Below are 25,676 nucleotides of genomic sequence, written 5' to 3' on the forward strand. Positions count from 1 at the left end.
ACATGCATGAGATCGAAACATCCGAAAGGTGGAATCGGAATTTCTGAACACTATAGTTCGGCACGTGAAAAACATATGAGTTCGGAGCTTCCGAACCAGAGATAGACCTGGCCAAGAGCCGGGTTGGACCCGGAACCGGCCCGTGGTCAATGGGCCGGTTAACCGGGTCAACGGGCCCGACCCGAAACCGGGACCGGACCGGCCACTAGGCAGTCCGGTCCCGGTTTTCCCAAGGGAAAACCGGCAACCCGGCGGGTCAAACCGCCGGGTTGAACGGGTCCAACCCGGCGGGTTGGACACGTGGGGCCCATCAGGTCGCCCAGATCCAACGGCCACTAGCAAGTGGCCGTTGGATCATTCAACGGCCACGATTTCGTGGCCGTTGAGATCAACGACCATGATCTTGTGGCCGTTGTCAACCCGCCCGACCCGGCGGGTGGACCCGCTCGATCCGTCGGGTCAACCGGCTATTTTTTTATTTTTTTTAAAAAAAAAACTTACTTTTTATCTAAAAATACCCCCAACCTCCTTTCATTTTGTTTACACAATTCTCTCTTCATTCTCTCTATTCTCAATTCCTTTTAATTTCTTGAATTATCAAAAATATCAAGTTTCGATTATTGGTTTATTGTCAATTGTTGATTTATTTTCATATTTATACAATTACAAATGTCCGGAGAGGGATCAAATCGTAAGGGTGACAAAGGAAAAGGAAAGAAAAAGAGCATCATACCACCCGAGGTCGAGTATCCTCAATTCAATGTCGATGGATTTGATCTTGAATATTTCGATGATGAAATTCAAGAAATTCGACAAGAGGCGCAACAAAGACAACAAGTTGAACAACCACCACCACCACCACGTCATCATACAAGTCAAGAAAGTATGAACGATCCGGCGGCCTCTCAAAGACAAACTCGAGCGGTGCCTCGCCCGACATCCGATATCTTCACCAAACACTTCGACAAGGTGACGCTTCCCTTCGGTGATTTGCAAGCCAAATGCAAATATTGTTCAAAATATTACAAATTTAAACAAGGAGGTGGTTATGGAACTTTGACGCGGCATATCGAAAAAAATCATCCGGTGGAAATTGGTATTGATCGTGGTCAAACTCAAATTCCGGCATTCTCTTCTCAATCGGGTAATGAATCTCAACTATTTAAATATAACGAAGCTAGATTTAGAGAAGAAACGGCTAAATTTTGTGCGGTTGAACAACTTTTTTTTAGTTTTAGCGATAAATTATCTTTTAAAAATTGGCTTTCTACAAGTGCAAATCCTTCTATTAGACATATTCCAAGAAATAGTCTCAAACGCACAATGAAAAAGTTAGTCGTTGATCAAAAGAAAGAATTAATTAAGGAATTTTATAGTTTGAATAATAAAGTTTCTTTGTGTTCCGATATTTGGAGTGATCATTGGCAAAGTTGTTCATATATGGGTATTACATGTCATTGGATTGATAATAATTGGAACATTCAAAAAAGGTTGCTTGCATATAGATGTTTCAACGAATCACACACGGCACAAAATATTTCACAACTTATATTTGTTATTTTAGAAGAATATGGTCTAACTACCAAAGTTTTTTCAATGTCTTTTGATAATGCTAGTGCAAATACTTCAAGTATTAGTGAGCTTATTGAAATATGTAAACCATCACTAGGTGGCAAATTTTTTTCATATTAGATGCACATGTCATATTTTAAATTTGTGTGTTCAAGATGGACTAAAAAGTTTAAGCATACATATTCAACCAATTAGAAACGCTATTCATTATTTATGAACGCATTATCAAGTTATGAAGCAATGGGGAAAATTTTGTAGAGTAAATGGTATGAAGCCTAAGCGGTTTGCACAAGATGTTCCAACTCGTTGGAATTCAACATATAAATTGTTACTATCCTCTTTTAAATATAAAGATTTGTTATGTACATTTTTTCATCAATTTGTTCAAGCTCGTGATATTTATTTGTTTTCAAATCAATGGAACATATGCACTAGTATTTGTGAAATTTTAAAAGTTTTTAATGATGCTAGTGACCAATTATCCGGTGTTTATTACCCTACTTCACATTTAGTTTTAACACATTGTTGCAACATTGCTTGTATTTTTCATGAACATGTTAATTCTAATGATAGTGCTTTATCTCAATGTATTCTCGTCATGAAAGCAAAATGGGAAAAATATTTTTTGCTTATTCCTGAAATTTTTTTATGTGCTTTTGTTTTAGATCCTAGACTTAAATTAGATGGCTTAAGCGACATGTTAACATTATATTATGAATCTTTGAAGCCTATTGCGGAAACGATTCCTTCTATCTCATTGATTTTGTTTAATATTAAAACTCATTTACTTGATATTTATAATGAATATAACATCAAATATGGTGGACAAATTGTTTCACATGAAACACAATCCACTATAACTTGTAATGTTACTTCTAAACTTACTAAAGCACAACTTTTATTAAGGGAACGGACGAAACGTCCACGAGGATCCTCAAGTTCCAGTCAGGAACTTGAGAATTATTTTACCACTACTTTTGATTTTAGTGATACAGATGAGGAAAACTTCGATATTTTGAGATGGTGGTCGCAAAAAACACAAATATATCCAATTTTGGCTATAATGGCAAAAGAAATTCTAGCTTGTCCGGTTCAACAGTTGCAGTGGAGGAAACATTTAGTATTGGAGGAAATACATTGGACGAGAGACGTTCTAGCTTAAGGCCGAAAAACTTGAAAGCCCAATGTTTTCTCAATGATTGGTCAAAAGCCGCTACTCGAACACAACATATTCAAAGTGATGAAGAAGACCAAGATGATACCGAAGGAACATCCGGAACTACGACGGGAGGAAATGCGAGTGAAGTAGAATAAAATGTAATAGATTTGTAATATTAAGTCATAAGATATTAAGATGTTGAAATTCTAATATATTGTTTATTTAATAAATGTAATAGATCTTTATTATGGAGATATGAAATATTTGATTGAGATTATTTAAAGAATATGTCTTATTAAAAATTTAAAAAAAATTAAATTTCGAATGTGTAGTGCCCCAGCACTGCATTGAGCGCTGCCCTTCGAATATAATTCGAAGGTTTATATTCGAAGGAGCGCTGCAATTTTTTTTTTTTTTTCAAATGGCACGGTTTAGCCCGGACCCGGACCAAAACCGCCGGTTCACCGACCCGGACCGGAACCGGCCATTGGCGGGCCGGTTAAGGGTTGGCTAAATGCCAACCCGAACCCGGACCCGGACCCAGACCGTGGCCAGGTCTAACCAGAGATCGGAGACTTGTGTATTAATTTTATTGAAACTTTGCGACACAAAAAATTTTAAAATGTTTTTGAAGGGTGTTTTAAAATTCATCCCAAGCCACAACTGTTGTAGAGATGAAAATTTTAAATAGAAAAAAAAATGTTCAAAAAATTCTATAGTTTTATGGGCTGTGTTTTAAAAATTAAAAGAGATCATGAACTTCAAATTTATTGAACACACTTTTTATACGAATGATGAATATATTTTGAATCTTCTTAATTTAATAAAATGAGGAACCAACACGACTCAACCCGCCTTAATTCATAACTCAAACGATCTAATCTATTTTGACTCAGCTCCGATTTCCGAACGAGTTTCTAAAACCTTAACTCAACCCACGTTTTTATATGATGAGTTGGGTTGGTCGATGGATATAATCGAACTTGCCATCTCTACTGAAAATGAGATAAGGCATGTCTAGAATCCTATTTTTTCTTAGGTCCTAAGATTGGTAAAATTCATCCCGTTGTCATCTCTATTCTCTGGAATGGAAGATAGTCAAGATTTCATCTTGGATAATACATTTTTATAAAAGAATTTTAAAAAATCTATCGGTCTTAAAAAAAACTTGAAAGTGGTCATTTTGTAATGATAAAATATAATTTTTGTTCTATATATTTCTCTCTATTTTTTTACAATGATTTTACTTATTGCTTCGAAGCAGTTGAAATGTTTGTGGGGAAGTCCATTTGAAAGGTATTTGAAAAAAGTGAAAAATAAGAAATTTTATCTTTTGAATTTACTTTTCTATAAGAAAAAAATGAGTTATATAAATTCCATGTCTAAAAAACAAAAATTTCTTCTCTGATTTTTAAAAAAAAAATAAATTTTAAAATCTACTTCTTTAATCAAGATTTTTGTGATTTGGTATCAAGAATTCATCTCGACTTATATATTTATATTAAAAAAATAAAAATTTTGGGAAAAAACCGTAAATATTAGGGATGTAGACTTGCTTCTTAGCTATTCGAAGCTCAGTTCAATAAGAATCTCGTTCTAATTCGTTTTTTAAGCTTATCAAGTTGAACCCGAGACTACAAAAAAATGATATTAAAAGCGCTTAAATATGTCATTTAGACGCAATTTTCGACCGCTGCTAAATCATGAAGTAGTTTTACAACTGACTTTGGTATTTATTATAGAATCGTTATTAGTTATTTGAGATTAAAAATATTCGGTTCGCGAGCTCAGAAACATTTTTGTTAATTAAATGTCGAACACGACTCGTTTACTTGGCTCGCAAGCTCGTTCTTAGTTGTGTTGTGAGATATTGAGTTATGCAACTTAAGATGATATTATTTTTATTTGGTATTTGGAAGTTGAATAAATTATATTGGAATATTCAATGATGTGTTGAGTTTTTTTTTTTTAAAAAAAAATCGTTAGGTTTTTTTTTAATTTTTTTTTTGTAGTATCTAGATCCACAATGGGGGAGATGAAAAAAAAAAATTCCTCTTAAAAAATAGAATTGGCAATGTCTCTCTTTTTTTTTTTTTTTCTTTTTTGATAGTAATGCCAGATTAGCCATGTCTTTTTTTCTAAAAAAAAATTAGACTCAATTATATAATGACACATATCTATTTTATTATTGTTTAGTTAAAAATGTGTCTTTTAATAACTAACTCTGCTGATGTCATGTAGCTCATCTGACATCAAGGTTTCAAGTTTGCGATGAGGTCTCGACTTCGATACCTAATTGTAGCAAATCCTCCCTCCCCTAACTTAAAAAAAAAAAAAAAAAAAAAAGTAATAACTAACTCTCAATCAATTTAGTGAAGTCCGAAATAACAAAAAAAATTTGATACATATTATCAATATCAACTTTTATCGATAGTTTGAAACTTAATTTTCTATTTTCTTAAATTATTATTTCTTATCGAAATCTTTAATATTAAATATATTTATTCAATTATATCGTTATTTATATTTTAAAGTAAAATAATTTATCATCATAAAAAAAATATTACCATATTTATGTATATTTTTAAATTCAATTATATATTTATTTATATTTTTAAAATTTTGGATTATATAGTGTAGCACTCTTAATATAAAAAAATGAAAAATTAATTTACGTGAAAATAACAAAATAATTATCAATTTTTAATAAATATTTCATTTTTTTCAAAATTAGTTTTGTTAGATGACTATCCAAAACAACTTGCAAATTATTTTTTGAAATAAAATTTAAAAGAAGGAAATATCTCTAAAAGAAATATTATATAAACACACACTTATATAGTTATTTAGTTTTGAAACTTGGTAAAAATATATATTTTTTTGTCTATTTTTATGCATCTTATAATTTTTAAATTTTAAAATATATTATTAATTATATTATATTATATAAATGATATTTTTGGTTTGACTGGTTGCACTATTTTTTTAAGATAAAAAATTTTGATAACCGATTATAAAAACATGTTAAATATAATATTTTAAATCAAAATCGATAAAAGGGTATATTTTTGGATAAATTTTACGGTAAAAGTTGATGAAGTTCAGAATTTGTTTTTTTAAATTAAATACATGAATAAATGTACCTTAAGTTATCTTTCTTTCTTCTTTTTATTTTTTTCTCCTTTTTTTTTGGAAGGTAGTCATCTTAAAGTGGTGAATAGGACAAACATTTGTTCTTAAAAAAATATTTTTAAATTATTAGTTAATTTATTTTACGTGCTCTTTTTATTTTATTTAATAATTAAATCTAAATATGTATTTTTAAGTTTTAGAAAAAATAAACAAAATATGTATGATCTTTATAATTGTGTTTTTTTTTTCAATAATACAGACATTAGGTGTGTGACATTATATAATTTTTTATTTTAATATGCTTTTTAATATTAAGATATAGATATGTATCATTATATAATCGTGTCCCTTTTTATAAACAAAGCATATGACTAATGCACCGTTCGGTTTGTCATATTACTAATAAACTAGTATCTCACTCGTGCGATGCACGGTATATAATTGTATGTGATTATAATTAGAATTCGTAGATTTTCATTAACTATTTAAAATGACAAAAATTTCTATGAGACGGTTTCAATGAATTATCCATTAAAAATTAAAGTATTACATTTTATACAAAAAAATATTACGTATTATCATAAATATGGGTAGGGTAGACCAGTCTCACGGATGAGACCGTCTCACAGAAATGTTACACATTTAAAATTATCGTTCTAATATAATTAATATTCAAAATTTAAATTTTATTATAAAATATTTGTCATTTGAGATAAAACTCAACTGTAGTACCTCATATTTTTTTACGCATTTATTTTTTTCTAATAATATTTCATGTTTTATATGTTAAGATATACCTTGATATTTATTTATTTCATTAAATTATTATTTTGACACAAATTTATTTTTGTTATTTTATCACATATTTTTATGCATAATAATATATGTATTTTTAATTGTAAACTATCAATTTGAATTTATGCATTCATATCTATCAATATTTTTTGAATTATTAAATGACATTCTTTCTTATATATGCATTAATGTTTTGGAACATGTACCATGCATTTTAAAGTCTAAATTTATATGATGACTTTTGATATTCTGCCATCATAATTAATAGCATTTTCTATTTATATTATTAATTACATCATACTTGCATTTTATAAAATAATTTATATATATAGTTCAAAAAATTTATATATATATATAGATATTTTGAGTGAGTAGATTAGTTACTGATAAAAATAAATTATAAATTAATTTTAAAAATCTATATTATTTTATTTTTCAAAATTTTACAAAACAAATATTTTTTTAAAATAAAATTCAAAATGATGACCAAAATAAATGATATATTATAATAAATATAAACACATAAATATAAAATTATATTTTCAAGGAATTGATTAAAATTTTATTTTTTAAAAAAAATTATTTTGATTAACACTTAATTATGCATTTATTTGCTGTTTATTTTTAAATATTAATGTGAAAAATATAATATATATTTTGATAATTCATTTTTTTTAAAAAAATTGTGAGTTTGAGAAAATTTGTTATTTCTTAAATATTTTTTTAGCAAAAGAATCCTTGGATTATTTAAATCATATTAAATTTAAAAATTTAATTATATGTTATTTAAACTCTATTACTATTATTTATTTATATATTTTTAGCATAAGAATCCTAGAATTATTTAACTCATATTAAATTATGAAATTTAATTTATATATTATTTAAACACTATTATTATTATTATTATTATTATTATTACTTTTAAAAAATAAATAGTTTGAACATATATGCAAAATCCAAGATGACATTCATTCATTTTGTCTTGAAATATGTGTCAAGTAGTTGTTAATAATTAATATTTTCACAATAATTTATTATTTTTTTATCATTAATTATCTTTCCATTTTTAGTATTGATTTTTAGGTGGAAAAATTGTTAGTTACTTTTTTTGGAAGACTATTATATATATATATATATATATATATATATATATATTGCATAAGAATCCTATAATTATTTAACTCATATTAAATTATGAAATTTAATTTATATATTATTTAAACACTATTATTATTATTATTATTTTTTTTTTAAAGATAAATAGGTAGAATATCTATGCAAATCCAAGAAAACATTCATTTATTTTGTTTTGGAATATGTGTTAAGTAGTTGTCAATAATTAATATTATTCACAATAATTTATTATTTTTCTATCATTAATTATCTTTCCATTTTTAGTATTGATTTTAGACGGGAAAATTGTTAGTTACTTTTTTTGGAAGACTATTCTATTTATATATATATATATATATATTTTATCATTAATTATCTTTTCATTTTTAGTATTGATTTTTAGGAAAAAAAATTTTTAGTTACTTTTTTTGTAAGACTATTATGTTTATATATATATATATATATATATATATATATATATATAAGTTTTGCTATGCTGCCTACCTCCTGTGTCCACCTATGAGGTGGCAATCATCAATTGGATGAAACATTTGTATATGATTCATCTCATCCATTGGATGATTGCCACCTCATAGGTGGGCATGGAAGTGGGCACGGGAGGTGGACAACATATCAAAACTCATACATATATTTAGCATAAGAATCCTATAATTATTTAACTCATATTAAATTATGAAATTTAATTTATATATTATTTAAACACTATTATTATTATTTTTTTTTAAAAAAAATAAATAGGTAGAACTTCTATACAAAATCCAAAAAAACATTCATTCATTTTGTCTTGGAATATTTGTCAAGTAGTTGTCAATAATTAATATTCTTCACAATAATTTATTGATTTTCTATCATTAATTATCTTTCCATTTTTAATATTGATTTTAGGCGGGAAAATTGTTAGTTACTTTTTTTGGAAGACTATTTTGTTTTTATATTTATATATATATATATATATATTTATTTATTTATAACTCATCTCATCTTATTTTACGTTCTTTTCATCATATTATTTATCTATATATTAACTATTTATTTTATATCAATCAAATCATTAATTATTTATCTCCTATCAATCAAATCATTAAATTTAAATTACTATATTATCACTTATAAATAATATAATTTTTATTTTATTTATTTTTAAAATGACAAAATAGTAATTTAACATTTTTATATAAAATTTAATCAATCAAATCAAATAAACTATAATCTATCAATCAAATCAAAATTTTTTTTAACTATTATTTGTTATTTATTTATTTATTTATTACATTTTACTATTTATATAATGTAATTAAAAATAAGTAAGAAATATTAGTTAATACATTATTTGATTTGATGGATAAATTATAATTTTTTTGATTTAATTGATATAAAATTAATAATTAATAAATTAATAAAAAATATAACAAAAATAAGATAAAATTGAATGAGATAAGTTATACATACGTTATAATAATATGCCAAACCAAACAATCCATAAAGTACAATAAATTAAAAAAAAATGCAGCGAACGCGGCAGAAAGCGTCCTTTTTTTGTGCTGGCGGACCTTGCAACCCTGCAAAATTTGCAGGGTCCGTTTTGTAGTATCGGTGCAAAACTCCCCAATTCAATTCAATTTAAATTTGAATTTCTTTTTTATATTTTTAAATTAGTTTGAAAAATAAACAAACCCCCATTTAGTTAGTTATGGAAATAATTTATTATTTTATTTTATATGAGTTTAGAATTAATTTATAAAAATCCATGTTGGACCTCAATTATATTTTTAAAAATCTCAAATAAAACGAGCTTGTTTTACGAATTTTTAAACTCAAGCTTCATAACAAAAATTTGAAATGAGAGCTCGACTTCGATTTTTAACATATATATATATATATATATATATTAAACAATTTGATATTATTTGACTAGACTTGACTCATTTACGATTTCTCATGAAAAAAAAACAAAACTCCCAAAGGTTTTTAGTTATGGTGGCGGAATGAAGTTATCAGCATAAAGTTTTCGTCCCTTTCTATAAAGAAACCTTAAAAGCTCAGCGAGAAAGCAACATTCTCCAAAAGTATGCCGATTCTCCCGCTTGATCTTATCGAGGATATCCTCAGCCGTCTTCCCGTCAAATCTCTGAAGCGGTTTCGATCCGTCGCGAAATCGTGGTGTTCTCTGGTGGACAGCGAGAAATTTATCAAATCACATTTGCGCCGGTCCTTAACTTCCTACTCGAACCATCATCTCATTCTCGGTGGCGGGCCTGCCCTTTATTCCGTCGATTTGGGGCCCCTTAACAAGGCGCTCGTGCTTAAACCCCCCTTTTCTTACAACAACATGAATGGTGTCACGAGTTCCTGCCATGGTTTGGTTCTTGTGATGAGCGAGCCCCCTGTTTTTTGGAACCCCTTTGCAAGAAGTTACAGGGTTTTGCCCGATTCTTCTGTGGAACCACCGCCCGGGTCAGGATTTTATGCGTTGGTTTCATATGGGTTTGGCTACGATTCCATAACCGACGATTATAAAGTTTTGAAGGTTATGGACTTTAAAAACCATGTTACCCAAGTTACCATCCTTATGGAGACTGGGATTTTCAGCCTGAAATCCAATTCGTGGAAGAAAATCCAGGATTTTCCTTATCCACTGCCATTCGTAGGGGGCCACACGCGCGCGCCTGTGAATGGGTCGATGCACACACTGGTGTATGCGGATGGAAGTACTGATGCAGCTAGAATCATGGCCTTTAGTTTCGAAACTGAGAAGCATTGTGAGATGAAGCTGCCAAAGGGTGTTAAGACGAGGGATTCCGGGTTGAGTTTGACTGTGGTTGGAGGGAGTCTGTGCTTGATTTGCATGCAGAGGTCTCGGGTGGTTATTTGGGTGATGAAGGAGTATGGGGTGGAGGAATCTTGGAGCATTCTGTTAACAATTAAGCCTCCTGCCATGGGGCCGCATTTTTGTGTGAAACCGCTGGTCTATTCGAGGGATGGGAACAAAGTTCTGTTGAATTGGCATGACAAAAGACTTGTTTGGTATGATTTGAGGAAGAAAACTCTTCAACAAGTTCGTGTAGATGACATCCCTTTTTCGTTTTATGCACAATATTGCGTTGAGAGCCTTGTGTCCCTTGAAGCCCCTGACCAAGTCAAGAAACGTGGTACAGAGACGAAGGGAAAAGGGGGGAGCAAGAAAAGGTGAACTGATTTAATTGTGAATGTTATTTTGTGTTTTTTTTTTTTTTTTTGCCTTTGTATTGGTTTTTGACTGCCGTTTATTTGTGTGATGCTAAGTCGACCAAGATTAGTATTATATTTCTCGAGATAATTGCTTCCATTCATAAATAATAATTGACTTATTCATTGTCAAGTTGACTTGTTTGTATGGTTCGTATCAGCTAGAGAATTAAGAACTAGCTAGTATATATTAATACGGGTTTAATCTATTATTCTTTTACCTCATGTTACTTGTTCATGGTAGTTTATCTTATGCGGCCTATTCATATGATACATCAGGTCATCTTCACAATATTTTGTGGACTGCGTTGTAAAATAACTTGATCCAAGAAAATTTGACTTGCAAACTATCGATCTGTTTACCTTTGATTGAATTTTATCAAACCGGATCTTACAATTACCCCTTGTTTTATTGTTGTAAGGGATGATTTCTTATCGGTGGGATTCAAGCTGGTGCTTTAATGGTGAGCAAATAAATTGGATGAGGCAAAAGAGGTATGTATGATAACCATTTTTTTAAACGTTGTTGTTAGTGGTGGGGCATTTTTTTCCGTGGATTATAATGTGACGCTTGAGTTTGATGATTTTTTTAAGTTGGGAGGATGATCGTCACTTCTTGTCCCTTGACTAAGCCTTGATTATATGAGATTTAAAGTATCACTTTTAAATATTGAAGTCTTTTACTATGCTGAGGATTGAGGAGTAAGATGATGTTGATAGTCATTACTCTAAATGACCATAATTATTTCGAGTTGATTTCATGGGGTCAATTACTTTGCCTTCTTCATGTTTTTCGGAGCATGATGGGCTGGCTTAATTCGCTTTTTTATGACTCAAGAAAAGAGAAGCACGAAGTGTTCGCATGAAAAGAAATTTGTTTTTTCTTTCCGGCATTTACCGAGGTTGGTTTGAGAATATTCTTCCCTTTTTCTTAATTAAAGTTCAATGTAGTAGACTTGCTTCATTCGCCAACTTGGTCAAATAAAAATGTTCTAACATATCCGCGACCTTCGTCATTATTTCTTTGCTATTGATACAATTATCGGGAGATCTTCTTCAATAACTTTTTATTTCATGCATCACTTTTCAGCATTGATGAAAGTCTTACACCCATTTTGATCAAGTTGAAGATTACTCGTAAAGCTCACTAAGTACGTGTCGAATTCAATGTGCGTGAGGACTACTAAGCCTCAGCTATCTAGGTAGAGTTGCTGACATGATCGTAGGAGATTAACAGAAACAATGTTTGTTAACATCTGCTTGTAAAACTTCTCGTCTACGTTCTTTTTACCAAAATATGTGCAGCAAGTTCAACTGGCAATCGTTTACTATGTAGGATCAGTTTACTTTGCTGGTAAGTTGGTAACCATCTACTTTGGTATAAAAGGAAGAAGTTTACTAGTTTATTAAGGATATCAAAGTTGAACCCAACCCGACACTAGTCGAAACTCAAAAAATATTGGGTTAGAGTTGAAGTTTATTTGGTTCGGGTTGAATCAGGTTGGAACAGACTTTTAAGAAAATATCATGTCACAAACTTTTATACGTCTTAAAATCAAATTAAATAATCATATACAGATGTAGAACACAAAAATTGTATAAGGTTTTATACAAACTGAGGTGTCATATTTAAAGATTTTCGGAATACGCATAAAGGTGTCGATTTGAATAGGTTTCTGGTGTCTTTGTTCATTAGTCCGCCTTCATCACCTCCATCCTATTTTTCCTCGGCCGAGTCTGGGTATAGGTTTCTCCCTCTCCTTAATATACTTTCTCAATGCGCATCGGTTGAGCTCATAACATGTCTTCTAAAGTTGCATGGGTAAATTTATACTCAAGGATTTTTGGGCGCATATTTCACTATGAAATGTATAGTTCAAAACATTAATTCATCTAAATGAAAATGGTTAAAGAAAATTAACATGGATTAGTTTCGTTAAAAGAAAAAATTATTAGATGGTTCAATAATTGTGAGTGCTAATGAGCCAAAAGTGGCGGAATTCGTTATTTTAACCGAAATCCATATACCATAGAAACATCTCTTGAAAATATATTACTTTACACACATATACGTGCCTCAATAACCCATTATATTCATACATCATCATCATATAATAATATATAAGACAACAGCAACTAATACAAAGCAATGGTAAATTATGGTATGCAGCAGCGAATACGCTCGTGGCCTTTCTCCCACATTTCTCAGGCAAACAACTCACTCGACGGTTTTCTCCGCCGGAACTTCGGCGGCTTCCTCCGCAGCTTCAGCCGGCGGGGCAGCCTCTTCCTCAGTTGGAGCTGGTGCCTCTGGCTCAACAGCAGCCGGTTCCTCTGCCACCTTCTCCGGAGTTGCTTCTTCTGGCTCTCCCGCCACCACCGGCTCTTCGACGGCAGCTTCTTCGGTCACATCTGGCTCGTCTGCGGATGGTGCAGCCACCGCCGCCACTTTCTCAGGCTCAGTGACTTCAGGAGCAGTTGGTGGCTCCTCTGCCAATGGTGCAGCCACCACCACCTCCTCGGCCTCCTCCTCCTTTTTCTCCGTCGTGGCGATCACTTCATCGGTTGGAAGAGACTCAGGCACTGGTGTTGGAACCGCTTGAACCTGTTGTTGAATTTAAACAGGACGAGTGATTAACTTTTGATAGCAAATTCTAATTGAATATCAAGATTTTGATCATTTACAATGCATGAAATACTGAAGCTATAGTACATAGTCGTGCACATTTTAAATCTTGATCTTCATTAAAAACATAATCAACGTTAAAGTTGGACTCTAACAGCCCGCTCTGCTTACAAATTTGACTAAATCAAGCTATCGATTGTGTATCACAGTACACTAAAATTTGCGATTCGTTAAAGATCGCGATCCGTGTTGTGATAGGATTTAAGGAGAAGTCGTGACAAAATTTTTGGGATGAACATAAATTCTACCTCAACAGTAGCCATTGAGTGTTGGATGATAGTATTTTGAAGAATCAAAGAGGACTTAATGGAATGAGAGAAAAAGCCAAGAAAGTGGAAGCTAAATGTATTGCTTTCTGATTTGATGAAGAGAAATGAGCCATTGGAGGGTGGTATTTATAGGAGATTTAAATCCTAACTTTAGAAACTCTAAAACATGGATAAATAAATAAATATATTGGGGACAATATTCGTGAGATTAGTCAGTCCGATCCATATTTACAACTGAAAATAATATTTTAACAGAAAAAATATTATTTTTTCATGATTGATTCAAATTGGATATACGTCTCACGAAATTGACCCGTAAGACATTTTACACGAGTTTTTGTGAATTTGAAATATCTTACGAAATAGCATGTTGAAAAGAAATGTAGGCATTGGGCGAGCTTAGTTGTAAAGGCTCATTACTTCACAAGAAAAATTAAAGGAAAATTTTCGAAGTTGAAAAGGGCTTGGCCAACATTGATAATTGTTGTACGATAAATTGGGGGGGAAGGTTGGGTGCTTTCGGCTCTTCACTAGGCCAAGGCACATGGTGGAGCCATTTTATTTTATTTTTATTACGACAGTCATTATGTTTTTTTGTGCGCACGAATCGGGATGACGGAGCCATTTTTTTTTAAAAGGGTTGACCCAGAATGAGACCCTATTTCATATGAGTCAGAGACCCATTGGCTCATGCGGAGATTAAATCGAAGGATGTGCACGAGCGGCAGAGACCTAAAGAAGGGAGCAACATGGCTCAACCCACAGAGCATAACCCAACCATATTTCAGCAGAGAATATGCTCCACACGAAGATCGAACCCGTAACGTTGGAAAATTTTTTTCACGTCAATCGAGCTCTTACCAACTCGTCTATACTCCTGTGGGCATGATGATGCCATTTCTTACTTGGCGACATGATTGAAGGGAAAGGGGACGGCCGATCTATTTATTTATTTTATTTTTATGAGATCTATTTATTTACACAACCAATTTTCAACAAATAAATTGGTGTATTATATTGTGGGTGAGAAGGGACAAAATTGTTTCCCCTTGGCTCCATCTTGATTTTCAACCAATTTTCAAAAAAAATTTTGATAAAAAATTTAATCAGAAAGAATGAAAGATTAGTGTGTTTTTGGAATGATTAATATACGTTTTGTTTGTGTGATTGATATATGGTGGCATGCATGCATGTTGTTAGATAATGTATGAAATAAAAAATAAATGTAGTTTAATATTATCATATATATATATTTGTAAATTTCGTGTATATATAAGTATATAACTAATATCAAAAGCAGACATGGATGCATGCTCTGTAAGCAACACATTCACATGGTTGACGGGAAATTTATTTTTTTTTTATTTTTTTTTTTTACATAGAAATTTTCTGTTATCTTAATGCCGATATTTAAGCCTAGTTTGACTCGTAGATGAAAAAATGAATGATGCATAATGTAAAGACAATAAATTAATATGTTTAAATAAGATAAGGATGCGCACATGACACTAATATCTAATCATTTGTAGAAGTTTTCAAACATTGTAAAAATTAAGTAAATATGAGTAATCAATCAATGTTTTATCATTCGACTAAGTGTCGAAAAACTGTAATGATGTATTTAAATGTGAATGTCTATAATTACATGGTCACGTGTAGGAATATCTACTAAAAAAAATTTGAACCACATGTAAATTGATAAATATTCAATCTTAGACGCACTCAAAGAACAATTATCGATCATATATAAGAGTAGCATCTCGTAATCTATAGTTGATATGGATCACAGTCATCTTCCGGACTAATTCTCCAACCAATTAATTAATGTTATAACATATTATACTCACCATAGAAGAGGCACTCCAAATTCTTGATATAATGTTTATATCGATCTACTAATTATATTTTTTTAAAACAAATATTAAACGAATTCAAATATCTATTATCTAATCTAATCTAATTAATAAAAAGTGTCCAAGCTCGACACTCTTTTGAAGTTTTAATCTCTTGTTCTTTATATCTTATATGCTAAAACTCATAAATTTTTATCAATAAAGTTTCTTTTCCTCAAATAATACATATTAATGTTTTTGATGGGATTGAATCTTTCATCTGTATACTTTACACCACATTTTCTTACAATTTACAAACATGAAAGTTTATTTGAATTATATTTCGTAAATTATTTATATCACAATTCATAAACTCCACAATAGATTCTTCCAAAAATATTGGTAAAGAAATTCGATCTCATAACTATTTATCAAACATTTATCTATTATCGATCATTTTTACTTTATCGAAAATATAACTTCCTAACTTTGAAGATTTGATTACGTTTAAAGTGGAATCCATATATTTGTTGGTTGGCAACATGATCAGCGTATGTGTGCTCTGAAACGATAAAAAGTTGATCCAATTTTTGGGCGGTGGACGGGCCCACATGCACCACAGATAGAATTATGACACGTGGACTCGTGACATATTAGGGTAACATCAGTGTTCGTGGAAAATGCAGTTGATGTATGTATAGGTTCACATTATTCTTTATCATTGGTCCTTTTTTTTTATTAGGTTTTGATTTTTTTCGCCACATTAATATTAATATTATTTGATTTTTATTACTATAATGCATTTCATTCAAATTTATATAAAATAAACCCACTTTATTACTTTAATTCAGGTTGATAGATTTTTATAAATATTTTAAGCCGAATTTATAACAAGTATTTGAAATATTTTTTTTAGTAAGTTAGAATAGTTCGTGGCTACGTAATTCTTCAAATAAATCTCGAAGAGAGAATATCACAATTACTCTTGATTTGCTTTGTATTCATGCAACAAAAACAAGATGATTCTTTGATTTTTATTTTCTCAAAGACGATGATTATATTCACCGTTATTATCTTTCGCTGCATATTGGTAAACTTTGGTATTAAATACAGTAGTTTACTAATCACGTTAACTTGAACAAATCCTATACGACATGCTTGTCTAAGAAATTGTTAGTAGAGGAATCTAACTAATGGTTATTTATCAAAATCTCATATATTTCATCAACTCAGAAACTTTTTCCGAGACGAATTTTCTACTTTTTCCAAAGGATCACTTTACTTTTGTATGAATAAAGTTTAACTAATCAAAAAAATAAAAATAAAATAAATTAGTTTGATGTTTCTATTTTTTTTTTTATAGGTGCTAAGGCTAGGGGTGCCACATATATAGTAGAATTGAAATGGCAGTCCTAATAAATTTTTTTTATAAAAAAAATAAAGAAATTGAAAGGGCAACAAACGAAATAGTCATTCATCTATATATTAAAGGCGTGATGGAATAGGGAATTATCAAAATAGGAATTATCAAAATAGCTTCATTCCCACGACTCATTGAAGAGTTGATCAGGTACCTTATTTTAATATTCATTAGGTACTAACGTTTAAATATAATATATTTTATAACTCATCTAAGACGAAAGTCCCAAATTTAAGACAATTTCATATTTAAAACCGAGTAGTAGCAAAATAGCCAACAAAAAATGTATGTAAAAAACGACTATACATTATATTTTATGGGTACATACGTATGAAGTACGTCACGTCTCAAATCCAAACATGTCAAATGTAGGATCAAATAATACTAATCAAGAAACCCAAATTTAAGTCATATTCGATCATGATTTGCTTTTTTTTCTTTTTTTTTTTAATTCGAGTGGCTTGATTAGTGTATTCCACAATATATGATGCAAATCAATTGTTATATAATCAAATCTTACGTGTGATGCGCATGCAAGTTCATATCTTGCGTGGTTAGAACATCATAATTTTTTGATTCAAATGACTTGATTAAAATACTCTCCAAGCCACTCGAATTCAAGTCACATACATTTTTTTTTTTTTTTTTAAACGCTATTATAACATCCATATTTATATTTTTATTTTTTTGGACGAGGAAAATGTAGGAGAGGTGACAGTGACACCACTTGACCAAGGGGTCATGAGTGAGAGTGACTATTTTTAAACTTTATTTAACTTAACATTTTAATCAAAAGTTACCCGTTCAAATATTATTTTTCAAAGCCCCAATAAATTTATAACGAGGAGGAAGGATCGAATAACAATATGTCAAGGATAATGCACATCCTTGTTTCCAATGGATGCTAACAAAAATGGAACTTCAAATGCTCGAATAACTTCGACTAAAAAATAGAGCTCATGTAATTTGAATCGATCCTCAGAGCAAAATCTCGATAGAGCGGTTCGAGCTCCAATCGTGGAACCTACCTCGGGTCTCTCTTGGAGCTCGACTCCACACAATTGCAGCCATTTCGATGCTTATTTTTGCGTGGGGAGACAGTTTTACAGAAAACTCAAACTCAATAGCAAGAAATGACATTTGCACTCAACTACATTCAAACGCATCAGTCAGAACACATAAATCCAACCAAACATAAGAAGCCTAAACTAAGGTCAGCGCTTAATTACATCATATTTCTAGCCATTACCCTTTTACTACACATACATCCATTTTCATCATCCACCAACTGTCAGAAACCAACATAGGAAATAAGGCAAAAACAGCTGATCACCCGGACAAGCCAAAAGAAACTAACGCCGCTTCGACCATTTTAGCACCAGTCATGTCATCACAAAATAACCAGTCAGCTACAACATGAAACAAACCTGCAAAAAAAAATGTAAAACCACATCACCTTGGTGTAGAGATTAAAATCACCAGATCGGATCACATTAAATTTCAATGTCTGATCAAGCTAACCGTTCCGTTAGAAAAATTGTCACTGTTTAGATAAATGACGACGTATGAGCATCTCCTGAAGTCCCAACGCAGAAATGCTTTCACATCCTAACAGTTCCCGAAGCTTTACATCACAATGAATCACCATCGTATTCAGAGGATCCTACGTGGAAAAGCAAGATTATCTAATTCAAATTACAACATTCAAATTTAAAAATAAAATAAAATTAAAATTGAGGTATTGGCCGGCCACTCAAGAATGCTAAGTATTATCTATTAATAAACAAGGTCTGACAATTCATGAATCATGTACCTCCAGTTGGTTAACTTTAATGTAATCCCAGACACGTCCCAGAGCCTCTGATTGGAGCATCTCGCAATCTTCAGTTCCGAAAAATTTTGCAAGAGCATCTGATATTTTCCCAGGAGAAGCCCCGGAATCAGTAGTCTGCTGCTTAGCTTGCTCATCTTCAACCTTTGATTTCTTAGCTTGGCCTGATTATTCAGAAAACAAAACTGTAATAACATTTGGAATTAAGATTTAAAATCAAAGTCAATGCAAGTAGAATGTTGATCTTGTATTTGTGTTACGTACTGCTTGGATCCAGTGGAATAATATGCTTAGCAAGCAATTTATTCATTTTGAACATATCGGTGCAATTTGTTTCAAAAACCACGCGCAATGCATCATCGCATATGATCTTTCTCTTGTTACCAGGGTCTTGAAGGTTGTGCTTCCTAATGTACGCCCAGAGTTGCTTCACAATCTGAATTAAAAATAAAGCAATGTGATACACATTTCCTACATTTAGCACCAATTCGGAAAACATAATATTGAAACTTATACAACTGTTTAATCATATCCAAACCTCTGTCCTTGGTAATGCTGGCTCCCCAACGATGGTCTGTAGTTCAGGCGAAACACCACATACTTTGTTTAGACCTCCTGGACCACCTCTTCTTTTGGTTCCAACTGGAGTACTGAAATAAAAAGTGAATGTGAGTATCCGGTGTCTCAGTGCAACATATTAATAACAAAGTGTATCGCATAAAATTCTATGTTGGTTTGAAACGAAACTTAGACATCAAATAAGTCTCCAGTCCCAGAAGATAATCTAGTTCACCATTCTCAGTTGCACATATTTTTTTTAAAAAAGGCTAGAGTATATAAAACAAACTGTATTTTGCATACGTACCCATCAATCGTGTTCATAGAAAAATGACAAATGACACTAAGGAGAACATAATGGTAACTTCATGCAAGTAGGTCCCATACTTCCAACAACTTTGTATCCCTAACGATTCTATTAGCTAGAACAGACTATACTGATCAAATTTATGTAATGTTTAGTTCTCTCTGGTAAATGAGTATCAACTCAAGCAATACACACAAAATTGCATCGGTTGCTGGAACTTTTCACTGGCTAGATGGACCTTTAATCTTTTGCTAGCATTGGCAGTGCGAAGTAAATTTTTACTTGACAACCCCACATAGCCAAACTTTTAAACTATTGTTTGTGCAAAGCATTCCTGAAAGAAATAGACGCAACTAGTAGTGTGAATCAAGGTAATCAGGCAGCTCTCCTAACAAAAACCTTGAACATCAGATGGGTCAAATCAACTTAGTTTTTCCGTGGCCTCTATTTGACCCTTTTTTCTGCAATTTCTCACCTAAGTGAAGAGCTCTGCTCTCAAACGAGTAGTTTTAAGTTGGTAAACTAAGGTTCAGCAACCCACATCAAAGTCCCTTTGCAGCAATATAAACTCTCGGTAATGTTTTTTTGTTAGGAAAACCATTATATACTATAATAAACATCATGACAGCATATATATATAGTGAAGTGGTTAAAAACATATAAAACAAGCACATTTTCCATAAAAGCAAGCGAAAAATTCAAGTAGATGGCGGACAATAGTTACGACTTACTCCGCTCAGAAACAGCACCCATTAAAAAGACGGAGTGGACCATAAAAATCGGAACTTTACCATCGGCATTGCAGTTGAAGTAAAATAACCCAGAGAAAAGTTAATTTCTGTGGAGACCCACTTAGTTCACAATTCAAGAAAGTAAACCCTAACCCTAAGTCGATCGTAATTTTTACAATAAAAACCAACAGGTACCATTTATTGCACACAAACCACATAAATAAGCAACTATATCTACATGTCCAGAGTTAAAACTTGGCCGTAACCTTTGCAAAAATAACAACTCCATCTACCCAGCAGGGTAAACAAACCCAAGCTCCTCGAATCTGCGACATAAAAAAATGGGTGGATGACATTAACATACCTTCCTTTCGGAGCTTCAGAAACATTTGCCGCTGCACTCTGAGCCGCCCCTGCTCTCCCCTTCGACACCTGCAACATCTTCGGGTCAATGTGTTGCACTTTCGACCCCGGCGGAGTAGCATCATTCTGCTGCAGCGGCGGTTGCTGAACAGCGAAATGGGGATGAAGAAATTGCTGGGGAAGAAAAGTATTCGGGATTTGAAGGTAGGGCTGTGGTGGCAGGTGGTCCTTGGGCACTGGGTGCGAGCGGAGAAGGTAGGTAATCTGGTCCCTGATAAAGCCAGCTTTGTGGGAGAGGTCCAACCCTAGCTTGGCTTCCAGCTGCTGCACGACACCGTTTAGGGAGGTGACGGCGTTAGGGTCGGAGTGACGGAGCACCGTCTCCACTCCTTGGGCAATCTCTTGATCCGACACCATGTTAATGTAGCTTCAAACGAAAAAATTAACGGAAAACTCAAACGGCTCTTCCCTCTTATCTGTTCTCTCTCTCTTTCTTCTTTTTCTTTCTTCAGTTCTCTGTTTCGAATCTCTCTCTTCCCCTTTGTCGCTTTTTTACGTAATAAATAAATTTAAATATAATAATCATACATCGAGATCGAATTACGAATATGCCCTTGTGTCAGCTTTATGTTTTGTTCGAATGACATTTCTGACCCCGACTGTTGGCATATTTTGAAATGAATTTGGTGGGTAACGCTGGTGTTTGAAGTCATTCTACAAAGTGGATTCCTATCGGATTAGTTTTATGTAGCAGATATTTTTTTTAAAAAATATTTTATAGATTCCACTGTAAAATACACGTGGCGTGTATCCGACGTTTCGTATGGGTAAATTATTTATATCGCGCAAGTAAAATCTTGGACGAATTTTTTCCTCGTCTTAAATATAAAAAAAATTTAGCATAGTATGGAAAATAAGTGTTTTTGATGTCATTTCATGGTTTTGGAGGAGATTCTTGCACAATAACATTTTATTGATCATAAAATAACCTTATTTATTTTTGTGTTTTCAAAAATGTACGTAATAATTGCTTATAATTTGTTTCTCGGCATATATATGTAGGAACCAACTGTTTGGTGCTTCAAACCAAAACAAAACCAAGTTCAAAGGTAGCTTAACGCTCATCTAACCTTAATTTTAACAATTGTTTCAAGTAATTAAAATAAAATGAATCAACCGAAATTAGACGAACTAATTTGTTTTGTGTTGTTTAGCGGTCTTCTGAAAAAATCTGAACTAGTTTATAGCATAAAGATACAATAAAATAGTTGGCTTCGAACCGACACAAGGTTTCACTCAATTATATATTTTTTAGAAAATATTAGTTTATCAAACACTTGTGGCAATTGGCAAATATGATTTTGGTTCACTTTGCTTGTGTGGCCTACCTCCTACCTTAGGATACACACTTGATTCGAATGAGGAGACTATCAGACGATTATGTTTCGTTTTGTTTTTTTATTGTTTTTTTGTTTTAACAAAAAAATAAACTCTATTAAAGTTACTCGAACACGAAAAATTCTGAGAGACACCAACCTCTACTAGAAATGCTAGCATCGTGGTTCAATTTGTAATATGTGAATTTTTTTCATCTAACTCGAATTTCTGGGGTTTCTTATGTAGAGGTCTTTCTTTTTTATTCTTTCTTTTTCCTTTTTTTAGTAGGAGGAAAAGTTATTAAAATTGGATCTCAAACTCGAAAACTCGCCTTAAACTCAAGTCACAAGTGTATGTCTGCGTTAGCTAACTGAAGCCCGAAGCTTCAGAGAGATGGTATTAGTTTCCCTACAATGGCTAACTTGGAATTTTGGTCTTATTGAAAACCAGAGGCCTTACTGGGCTTTTTATTTAATCCTAGGCCACTGAATTAAAATCCAGCCCAGTAGGTTCTCTTTCTTCTCAATTACCTTCGATTATGGTCAAGCCAGCTTTGCAAACACCATTTAACAAGAATAATTTTTTGAAGACACTTGTATAAATTTAAAGTAATGTTATTTACACTCTAAAAAATACTAATAACACTTCACTTTAATTTTTTATTTTACATATTAATAATATTATCCTTTCATATTGTTTAGTGAGTTTTAAATCACTCTAAAATTTAAACTCATACCTAATATAAACTAATTTCCTTGTATAATTAATAAACAAATAAATAAGCAATCCATCATTTTTAGAGAAAATCTTAAAACTAATATAAATAATAGAAAAAAATTTATATAGTAAATCTCCTAAAAATATAATTTATCATCGTATTAACTGAATTTGGAGAGTTTTTTATTTTTTCACACTATAGCAATAATACTAAAATTTAAATGAATTGTTAAATATTGATATAGTTATCTAATTTTTTATACATTTTAATTACATTAGTTTATATGACTAGATACTTTGCTTATCAAAGTAATAATATAATTTTCAATAATAATAATATAGTATATTAAAAGGTATAATATAATATTTATTTTTATTTATTTATAAATATGTCGTGAATTTATAATATTAGTTTCAGTATAAATTATATATTATTGTGTAATTACTTGATTTGAAAACAAATAAAATAAAATAATTAAAATAATACTAATTAAAATACTTTATTTCTAAGCAATAAAATTAAGTAAATATTTTCAATAAATAAAAGAAATTAAATACTTTCTAAAAAAATAAAAATAAAAAATATCATTCCGGAACTTCAATTTATTATCTGGTCAAATTTTCAAATATTTAATGAATTGAAGTAAGATAATATATATTCTTAAAATTAATAATGGAGTTAATCATGATATAACCAAATCAAATTATACACGAATTTAGATAATAGTTAATAGTTAATATTTAATTTGATTTAACAAAAATTTTATAATATTTTGTGAAATTCGAGATAAAACATAAAATATATAAATTTTTTTGCACGTTAATTGTTAAAATATTATTGTTTGATTATATCTAGAATAAAAATATGAGTGATTTAAACATAATAAATTTTATAAAGAATAACACTTTTGTGAGACGGTCTCATTCGTGAGACGGGTCAACCCTACTTAGGGCTGGAAAAAATTATCGAAATGTCGTCATACCGCATATACCGTACCGAAAAAAAACCGTATATACCAAAAATTTTGGTATACCGAAAATTTCGGTTCGGTATGATACCGTACCGAAATTCTCGGTATCGATATCGGTATATGATTTGCAAAATTTTGGTATTTCGGTATATCAAAAAAATATTTAAAAAGTCGATATACACGGTATCGGTATACCGACTTTTAAAATATTTTTTAAAACTATTTTTTAAAATAAAATATCGGTACACAGGGTATCATACCGATACCGTACCGAATTTCGATATACCGAAATTTTTCGATAAGAACGGTATAGATTTATGTCATACCTAAATTTCGGTATACCGAAATTTTCGGTACGGTATGCGGTATTCAACGAATACCACGGTATATCATACCGAACCACCCCTAATCCTACTCATATTTATAATAATAAGTGATACTTTTGGCATAAAATATAATATTTTTAATTGATAATCATATAATAGATCCGTCTCAGAAAAATGACCCTTGAAACCTTCTCATAAAAGTTTTTGTCTTTTTATAATGAATGCAAATATATGTTTGGAAGGTCAAACAAAATTTTATATATATTTAGAATGTCATAGATAAGGGTAATTTTGTCAACTAATACAATAAAAATATAACTTGGAGTGTGATCAACTCTTTTGAAGTATAAATAACACTCTTCTTAATTTATGATCCTTTCACTTAAATAAATAATAATATTTTTAAATTAAAAACATAACTAGAAAGTTTTATTAAAATATGATTCTAATTTTTTTTTTATTGAAATTTAAATATAGTTACATTTTTTTTCAAATTTTTTTCCCTGACATCCAAAAAAATTATATATTCTTCTTTTTTTTAAAAAAAACTTCGATACTGTTTTTTGGAATTACAACAAAAATTTGTGAAAATTATTGTTGATGAGTGCTTAATTTAATGATTATTTACAGAGATGCTTACGGTGTATTTTGTTTGGTTATACAATATTATTATATGATTATTAAAGACAATTAATATCAATTATTTATTTTCATAAATACAAATATGTACAACGAATTTTAATTTTTTTTTATCAATTCAAAAAATGACGTGTGAAACATAATGATTGATTTGGCACGCTTAAATTTATGAATTGGAAAAATTCTTTTTAAAACAAAATTATGGACAAATTATTTTAAAATCCCCAAACCCAAATATTTATTTCTCTTTAACTCTCTATACTCAAATTTATTTGTTTCAACTCTCTAGTGGTCCTCAAATTTGTCTTAACAAAGTGTTTAGCATTTAATCCTTTGTACGTGACATTGTTTTACCTATCGATTAAGACTATTTAGCCTTAATACTTCTAAGGCCTCAGTAGGTAGAGTATTGTAACTATTTTTTACTTTTTCAATGCGTTTTAGTAAATCATGCTCATGATTTACTAATCTCAAAAGTTGCTTCTTATTCTGTTTGTGAACAGAGTTCTCGAATTTGATTAAGAGATTGTCCCTTATCCGATTCTCTTGGTTTTCCATCTTTTAGAATTCTTATTGAATCCTCCAAGTTTTTTTTAAAATTGAGAGTTATAAATCATCTTTCTTTATCC

General features: G+C 30.9%; 3 protein-coding genes across 4 annotated transcripts; 1 reads left to right on the top strand and 2 right to left on the bottom strand.

Moving 5' to 3' along the window:
- Positions 1 to 9,731: 9,731 nt before the first annotated feature.
- On the top strand, positions 9,732 to 12,935 carry LOC140889520 (F-box protein CPR1-like). Of its 2 annotated transcripts, XR_012152143.1 has the most exons (4): positions 9,732 to 10,981; positions 11,443 to 11,515; positions 11,859 to 11,922; positions 12,111 to 12,935. XR_012152143.1 is itself a non-coding variant. In XM_073297235.1 (3 exons), exons 1-2 carry the CDS (start codon positions 9,864 to 9,866, stop codon positions 11,480 to 11,482), a joined length of 1,158 nt encoding a protein of 385 aa, XP_073153336.1. In that variant the 5' UTR covers positions 9,732 to 9,863; the 3' UTR covers positions 11,483 to 11,515; positions 12,111 to 12,935. The 2 variants fall into 2 exon arrangements, 1 of the variants encoding a protein (XP_073153336.1); XM_073297235.1 differs by lacking the exon at positions 11,859 to 11,922.
- A 125-nt stretch (positions 12,936 to 13,060) lies between these two features.
- Positions 13,061 to 14,067, bottom strand: LOC140889521 (uncharacterized). The gene is made up of 2 exons (XM_073297236.1): positions 13,955 to 14,067; positions 13,061 to 13,625 (listed from the first exon to the last, which is right to left on the bottom strand). Exons 1-2 carry the CDS (start codon positions 13,967 to 13,969, stop codon positions 13,239 to 13,241), a joined length of 402 nt encoding a protein of 133 aa, XP_073153337.1. The 5' UTR covers positions 13,970 to 14,067; the 3' UTR covers positions 13,061 to 13,238.
- A 4,282-nt stretch (positions 14,068 to 18,349) lies between these two features.
- On the bottom strand, positions 18,350 to 21,551 carry LOC140892621 (uncharacterized). The gene is made up of 6 exons (XM_073301565.1): positions 21,019 to 21,551; positions 19,597 to 19,708; positions 19,323 to 19,494; positions 19,041 to 19,222; positions 18,749 to 18,890; positions 18,350 to 18,654 (listed from the first exon to the last, which is right to left on the bottom strand). The coding sequence occupies exons 1-5, from the start codon at positions 21,432 to 21,434 to the stop codon at positions 18,768 to 18,770; spliced, it is 1,005 nt and encodes a 334-aa protein (XP_073157666.1). The 5' UTR covers positions 21,435 to 21,551; the 3' UTR covers positions 18,350 to 18,654; positions 18,749 to 18,767.
- Between the last annotated feature and the right edge of the window lie 4,125 nt (positions 21,552 to 25,676).

Source organism: Henckelia pumila, chromosome 3, assembly GCF_033568475.1.
Source record: "Henckelia pumila isolate YLH828 chromosome 3, ASM3356847v2, whole genome shotgun sequence".
NCBI classification, from domain to species: domain Eukaryota; kingdom Viridiplantae; phylum Streptophyta; class Magnoliopsida; order Lamiales; family Gesneriaceae; genus Henckelia; species Henckelia pumila.